The sequence below is a fragment of the Propithecus coquereli genome, unplaced genomic scaffold (assembly GCF_000956105.1).
Source record: "Propithecus coquereli isolate 6110/MARCELLA unplaced genomic scaffold, Pcoq_1.0 Scaffold35, whole genome shotgun sequence".
NCBI classification, from domain to species: Eukaryota; Metazoa; Chordata; class Mammalia; order Primates; family Indriidae; genus Propithecus; species Propithecus coquereli.
The window spans coordinates 7,009,708-7,017,688 of NW_012149174.1; the positions used below are offsets into that span (position 1 = coordinate 7,009,708).

At 46.3% G+C, this 7,981-nt stretch overlaps 1 protein-coding gene across 1 annotated transcript in view; it reads right to left on the bottom strand.

Moving 5' to 3' along the window:
- L3MBTL1 (l(3)mbt-like 1 (Drosophila)) overlaps positions 1-6,854 on the bottom strand; it is a 30,952-nt gene extending 24,098 nt beyond the window's left edge. Inside the window, exons 1-4 of the mRNA XM_012651228.1 lie at positions 6,548-6,854; positions 6,130-6,280; positions 5,883-6,006; positions 5,117-5,201 (exon numbers count right to left, since the gene is read on the bottom strand). Coding sequence (XP_012506682.1) covers positions 5,117-5,201; positions 5,883-6,006; positions 6,130-6,280; positions 6,548-6,776 — 589 coding nt within the window. The 5' untranslated portion in view covers positions 6,777-6,854. The remainder of the gene's footprint in view (positions 1-5,116; positions 5,202-5,882; positions 6,007-6,129; positions 6,281-6,547) is intronic.
- Positions 6,855-7,981: the final 1,127 nt, after the last annotated feature.

The window sequence follows — 7,981 nt, forward strand, 5'->3', positions numbered from 1 at the left end:
GCCCACCTCTGCCTCCCAGAGTGCTAGGATTACAGGTGTGAGCCACCGCGCCCGGCCCTCTTTTTTTTTTTTTTTGAGACAGAGTCTTGCTCTGTTGCCTGGGCTAGAGTACCGTGGTGTCAGCCTAGCTCACAGCAACCTCATACTCCTGGGCTCAAGTGATCCTCCTGCCTCAGTCTCCCAGGTAGCTGGGACTACAGGCACGCACCACCATGCCCAGCTAATTTTTTCTATTTTTAGTTGTTTGGCTAATTTCTTTCTATTTTTAGTAGAAACGGGGTCTCGCTCTTGCTCAGGCTGGTCTCGAACTGCTGAGCTCAAGCGATCCTCCTGCCTTGGCCCTCCCAGAGTGCTAGGATTACAGGCGTGAGCCACCGCACCTAGCCCCTAGTTCTATTCTTCTTCCTTGTCTATTTCCATTACTGATTCTTTCTTCCCCTGCTGTAACCCTGCTCCTCAATGGTGCATCCCTAGAAATAAACACAGTACTTTCCTCCCATCTTCTCTCCTTTCTGCTCGCTCCCCGGGAAGCTTCTTCAGCATGGTTTCAGTTATTTCAGTACACATAATTCACCAATTAATGGTTCTAGTCAGGCCTTTCACTACAATGTCTATAAGAGAAACAGCAAACATAAAGAGAACAGAATACCAAGGTTCTAGAACAACTGATAATAAGCAGTAATCAGGGTAGCACCATGTACTGGGTCTTTTTGTTTTAAATATGCTACAGATATATCTTTGTATTTACATATCTCTTATAGAGCATGGTTAGCCAATTCATAATCAGTTCACTTTAAGAGACTGAAAGTTTAACCAAGAGCCTGGTACATGTGTTTAATGTGTGCCTCAAAGGGATCTATGCCTGGGAACACCAAAATTAAGAAGCTAGGCTCCATAATGCTATGGTGTATTGTTTACCCAGTCACAGCCATTAAAATTGCCTTTAGCTTCTTTTTTTTTTAAAGTAGAGAGTTTATTTGGGGCAAGTTTGAGGACAGTAACCCAGGAGCATAGATCCAAATTGCACTGAATATACACTACAATTAGTGGAAGTTACAAGTATATTTATTATTTTATTTTATTTTATTTTTTAGACAAGGTCTTGCTCTGTCGCCCAGGCTGGAATACAGTGGCACGATCACAGCTCACTGTAACCTCAAACTCCTGGGCTCAAGTGATTCTCCCTCCTCGGCCTCCTAAAGAGCTGGGATTACAGGTGTGAGCCATCATGCCCAGCCACCTTCAGTTTCTAGGAAGTATAAATGGACCCTTTTGAAAATCTAATGAAAGCCATGGATCATCTCCCTAGAAAATGAACAATTCATAGAGTTTTGCATGTAAACATAGATTGGGGACCTCAGTTAAGAAACTTGCTAAATTTAAAATAATAATAATAAAAAAAGCACATTGCTATAAGTGGCATACTGATCAATGTTGGGTACTAAATTTTATACTCATATTCTCAAGTTGTTCACCAACTCCATACAGCACTCCTTGTATTTCAATGTAAAATCTGTTTTGTAAACCCAATGAAAAAATTGCCAAAGATTTGAATAGACATTTCTCCAAAGAATATATCTAAATAGCCAATAAGCATATGAAAAGATGTTCAATATCATTAGCCATCAGGGAAATGCAAATTAAAACCACAATGAGATACCACTTCACACCCACTACGATAACCATAATAAAAAAGATAGAAAATAACAAGCATTGGTTAGGATGGGGATAAATTGGAATCCTCATATACTGCTGGTGGGAATGTAAAATGGTGCAGCCACTTTGAAAAACAGTCTGATAATTCCTTAAAAGGCTAAACACAGAGTTACCATATGGCCAAACAATTCTCCTTCTAGATATACACTCAAGGAAAAACACGTCCACACAAAAATTTGTATACGAATGTTCATATTAGCATTATTCATAATAGCTCCAGAGTAGATGCAACCCATATGTCCATCAACTGATTAATAAACAAAATGTGGCATATCTATACAATGGAATATTATTCAGCAATAAAAAGGAATGAAGTACATACATGCTAAAACATGTAAACCTCAAAAACATTGTGCTAAGTGAAAAGCCATTCACAAAGGACCACATGTATGACTCCATTTATATGAAATGTCCAAAACAGGCGTATCTAATATACAGAGAGCAGATTGGTGGTTGCCTAGGGCTGGAAGGAGTTTGGGGGTTTTGGGGAAAATGGCTAATGGGTACAGGGTTTCTTTTGAGGGTAATGAAAGCATTTTAATATTGATTGTGTGGTGATGGTTACACAACTCTGTGAATATACTAAAAACCACTGAAGTGCACACTTCAAATGGATGAAGTGTATGGTATGTGAGTTATATGTCCATAAAGCTATTAAGAACCTGTACCTTATAAAAATGTATGTATATAGCCTGAACCATTAAAAAACTTGATAAATTGGACATCAAAATGAAAACATTCTGCTCCTCAAAGACAACATTTACAAAAGAAAAAGCAAGACAGACCAGGAGAAAATATTTGTATATATGCATCTGACAAAGGACTCATATGAAAAAAATACAAAGAATTAATAGTAACAGGATAAATAACCCAATTATGCTGGTTTAAAGTTTAGACAACTAAACAGAACAAGGAAATAGGATTATTGAAAGACTGCTCTCAATCTGAAAAGACTAAAACAAGCTGATCTGAAGAGTACCACTAGAGATACTTGATCTGGATGTGGCAGAATGAGAGATAACATGAGAATATCAGTACAGTGGTCCCCCCTTATCTGAGGTTTTGCTTTCCACAGTTTCAGTTACCCACAATCAACAGTGGTCTGAAAATATTAAATGGAAATTTTCAGAAATAAACAATTCGTAAGTTTTTTTTTTTTTGAGATAGAGTCTCACTCTTTTGCCTGGGCTAGAGTGAGAATTCGTAAGTTTTAAATTGCGTACTCTTCCAAGTAGCATGATGAAATCTCGCACCATCCCACTTCGTCCCACCCAAAACAAAAATCATCCCTTTGTCTATCGTATACTTTATCATATCTTTATCACAGGTATGTGCGTATGGAAAAAAACATACTATATATAGAGTTCAGTACTATCTGCGGCTTCAGGCATCCACTGGGGTCTTGGAACATATCCCCCACAGGAAAAGGAGGACTACTGTAACTGTTAATATAAACAGAATAGCTATTAATGACTAAATAAATTGTAGAGACTTGCAATAATGTGTCAGAAAATGATCATTCACACAAAATGGCTGTTGAAAAGGTGAAAGAAATATATGCAAGAGAAAGTCCGAATGTGTACATGAGTCACACATTTCTAACTCTTCAACTATTGGAGTACTCCATCAACACTAGATTATGTCGGGTCTGTGGGACATGACTTGAATAGGTGGCTATCAAACTGCATGGGAAATTTGAACAATCCTAACACCCATCTCTACCCCAGACTCTTCTGTCAGAAGACCTAGAAAATGAGTAGAAAACATTTTCATCTTAAATGCAAACTTCCATCTACTGACAATTTATTTCCTTGAAAAAAGAAAGGGGAAAAAAAAGGAATGGAAGAAAAATACCCAGAAACCAATGTCACATTAACGTTCACAGTTAAGATGATAAGTGGCATGAATCAAAAGATAGCTTTGTGCTGGTCAACAGGACCCAGCTAAAAGAATGCTGATTTATGAATCTATTTCCCTAAGTAAGATAGAGCAGTTGAGCCAACAGTAGTTGGTCACTGTTTCTCTCCTCTGCGTGTCTTAAGAGGCCATGAACTTAAGAAAGCTAAGCCTTTGCCTTCTGATGTGACTGCCTTAGGTGAACACAGCAGTGCAATTTTGGTTTGGTTATAATGGGCAGAAGTTGGAAGAAACACTATGAAGTTCAGATCTCTGGACACAGATTGCACTCCTCCAGCTGGCACTGGATCCATAAAGACAGGATGACATCCTAAGAACTGACCTCACCCTTCTGGTTCTCTCTGGGATGGGAAAGACAGTAACTCAGGCAACTAAGCATAGTCCAAGAGGAACCACCCACATAGAAATCATCCATTCATCTACTAAACAAACATTGATTGAGAACCTGCTCCACACCAGGCTCTAGCACTAAGTATACAATGATTAATAAAACAGATTCAACAGCCAGGTACAGTGGCACATGCCTGTACTCCCAGCTACTCAGGAGGCTGAGGCAGGAGGATTGCTTGAGCCCAGAAGTTCGAAGCTACAGTGCACCATTATCATCCCTATGAACAGCCACTGCACTCCAGCCTGGGTAACATAATGAGACCCCGTTTCTTAAGGGGAAAAAAAAGAGGCCAGGTGCAGTGGCTCACACCTGTAATCTTAGCACTTTGGGAGGCCAGGACAGAAGGATTGCTTGAGCTCAGGAGTTCGAGACCAGCCTAAGCAAGAGTGAGAACCCATCTCTACTAAAAATAGAAAAATTAGTTGGGTGTTGTGGCACATGCTTGTAGTCCCAGCTACTCGAGAGGGTGAGACAGGAGGGTCCCTTGAGCCCAGGAGTTTGAGGTTGCAGTGAGCTATGATGACACCACTGTATTCTACCCTCTGTCTCAAAAAATAAAAAAAGAATAAAAAATAAAAAGAAAGAAAGAAAAGAAAAAGAAAACATTTCAGCCTCTGTGTTGATGAAATCTAAGTCTTGAGGGAGGAAGACAGACTAAATAAATTGCTGTACAGTATCTAGGTGGTAAATGCTAATAAAAGAGTCAGAATGGGGTCCTAAAGAGGAAGGTCAGACCAATAAGTAGGGCAGGATTGCCCATACCACCAAAGAGAAGCAATGCCATGTGGTGCCAGTAAAGGCTGCTCAAGTCTTCAGATACTGAGTAAAGACCTCCCTGGCAGTGGGGCCTACTCATAACTGGATAATAGAGGGTAAACAAACATATGATATAACCACTAAGAACAGACATATACTAATGTATACACCATAAACAGTCTCTCACTGTCTTTCTCTCTTTCATACACACTAACCCATGCTCATCTATATATGCATAACACACCATCACATTCGTAACCCACACTCCCAGCCTCACACCTCCAAAGGTATATACATACACACCTCACCCGAATATATACACATAGGTCACCATACCAGGCTGGCTGCTGCTCCACTCCTCACTCTCTGGGATACTAGTGGTGGGTTGTCCCTCTGGATCCTTTCCTTCTTCTTGCTTCTCCTGTGGAAGACAAGCCTGATCCCAGCTTCCTGTCCTTATGGGTTAGGGTGAAGCCCTAGCCTCTGATTCTGGCCCCTATCTGGCTCTCTGGCCACGTGGTATTCTACCCCAAAGAGATAGAATTTCCCCTAGGCTACCAGTAGAAACACAGACAACCCGTTGGGCACTTGGGCACAGACTTGGGCACAGACTCATGTGAGTATACACATCCTGATTACACAGCCTGACTACAACTCTCCTTATTATCAGGTAGAGAAACTAAGCACACAAAAGCCTGCTCTGTGCTGATTTTACACGTCCAATAGAATCTTCATGCTTTGTCTCTTCCAGCTAATGCAGCTAAAGCCCTGTGCTCCCTGGCCTCTGGCCTACATACTGGACTCCAGCAGTGGAGTTTTCCACCTGCCTGCATATCAAATTTGGGTTCCAGTTCATGTGACTATGTCTTAACCATGACAGTGGACTAAGATAGGAGCTCCAGAAAATCAGAAGAGTGATTAATTGATTTCCCTCCTACCAGGTATAGGATCTGACTCAAGATGGGACCCCAAAATATGATAAGTGAATCATTATGAATATCTTTTCTGGCCTAGTCCTAGGACCTGGATTGACAGAGGGGAAAGTGGGAATTGAGGCACAGGCTTCAGCTTCCCCCTTCCCTGCCCACTGCCTTCTTCCTACCATGGCTTCTGGCTCAGACTCCTCCTCTGATGGGCTGTGGTATTCCCTGCGCTTCCTCTTCTTCATGGGTTTGAGAAGCTCGGAAGTGCTGCCACGGCCTGAGGAATTCTCCACTATGACTGACCTGAGGGAGGGGCAGCCTTAGGAAAAGAACCTCCTGCCTTGCACCACCCAAGCCCTCTCCTAAGCCCTGAACAGGAATGGGGCTGAAGTCAGAGCAAGTAGGGCTGTGACCTCCTCCCCTTACCGCTCCTGGAAGAGCTGAGGGCAGCCATCATTGGAGGAACCAAGATCTGGACCGGCGCCTTGCTGAGGCCCACAGGCCTGGCACTGACAGGTGCTATCATCCTCGGGGGGATCCTGAGGGGGATCTTCTGGAGGATTCTGAGGGAGGTCCTCTGCGGAGGCCAAATGGGCCTCAGGCCTCCTACCCCATCACAAACACACTCAGGCTCCACCCACGACCCCTCAGGCCCTGCCTCCATCTTGGTCCCATCTCCGCACTGGACATCTTCCCCAATCTTCTCCACCTGAGGATCTACCCCGGGGTGCACCTGTAGAAACCGCCACGGGCCACGCCCCCCCACCAAGGCTCCTCAGAGAGCTCAAGCCTCGCCCCAACTGCGCAGGGTCCCAGCTCAGGGCCCGGGGAGCGGGACTCCTACCGGGCTGTTGGGTGCCCGCATCGCCATCTCCCACCGGAGCCCCGCCATCTTCGTATTGGGTGACGTTTTCCTGCCTCAGCTCCGGGCTCCGGGGCTGTTCCACTCCCATGTTGAGCGGCGTGTACTCGCTTATCCGGAACTGGAGCGCGGAAGAGTCCGAGGATCGCGACTCCTGTGCCGGCCCTTGACCCACCTCGGAGTCGGCACCGTCGCCTTTTCGCCGCTTCATGCCAGCTCACGTCCCTCCAGGACGCCTCAAGACTTGGCCCCTGGGTGCCTCGCTCCAAGCTATAACCCCAGAGCCCCTCACGCCAAGCCACGCCCCCAGGCACCTGCAGGTCCAATCCCAGGTTGCCTCAATCTAAGCCACACCCCCGGGGCACATATGGTCCCAGTCCCAGGGTACCTCACTCCAAGCCACGCCCCTGGGCAGTTGCATGTCCAGTCCCAGGGTGCCTCACTCTAAGCCACGCCCCCAAGTGCCCACGGGTTCCGTCCCAGGGTACCTTATTCCAAGCCATGCCCCCAGGGCCCCTCGGGCCTGGAAGTTGTTTCACCCAAGCTATGCTCCTGAAGTCCTTCACTCAAAGCCCCACCCCAGCTTTGCCCGCTTCTGCCTCAGGTCCAGCCTTGGGCCCGTAGGCCCCGCCCCCCAGCTGTGGCTCGAGAGGCCTAGCCAATCCCCACAGACACTGACCCGAAGGCCGCTCCCAGGGGGCGGGACTGCAGCCTCGGTCCACTCCAGAAGCCGCACTGTGCTGGCGCTGGAGCTGGCCGCCGGCCCGGCACTAAGCTGTGGGAGAACGGTGGCGGTAACTGGTTCGCTGTTGGCCATCTCCTCCGGGGCACCTATGTGGATTGGCTCTCGGGGAAAGCAGGACACATCCAGGGCACTGCTGGGCAGGCCCAGGGTAGCCGAGCTGGCTGTAAACAGATACACAGACACGACAGGGTTGAGCCTAGTGGCCCTGCCTCAATCCTGCCATGCATGTGTGGGCAACTGAAAGAAGGCAGGTGTAGGAAAGTTAAGTATTATCTGCTCTCCAGGATCCACCATAGGGATGCTCCTCCCAGGCTCCTGGCTTGACCTACCTGGAATGATGAAGGCAGTTGCAGGCAGATGAGGACCGGAACCTGGGCTGTCTCTGGCCACCAGGTGCACGCTGACCTCCCCTGTGGAGGGCCCCGTCAGTGTCCTCAGCATCTCCATTTCGGCATGTCCCTCCATCCTGGTAGGCCTACAAGCCAAACACAGACCCTAGGGCGATCGGGAGGGGACCTTTGCTATGAAACCAATGGAGATGGAAAAGGAGGGCGTTTCTCCAAGGAGATGGCCACCTTCAAGCCAGCAATCTGCAGAGAAAGGCCTCAGTCTTGAGGGGAGTAAGGTATCTTAGGAGACCAGCATCAGGCTTGGCTCCTGGTTCCACCCAT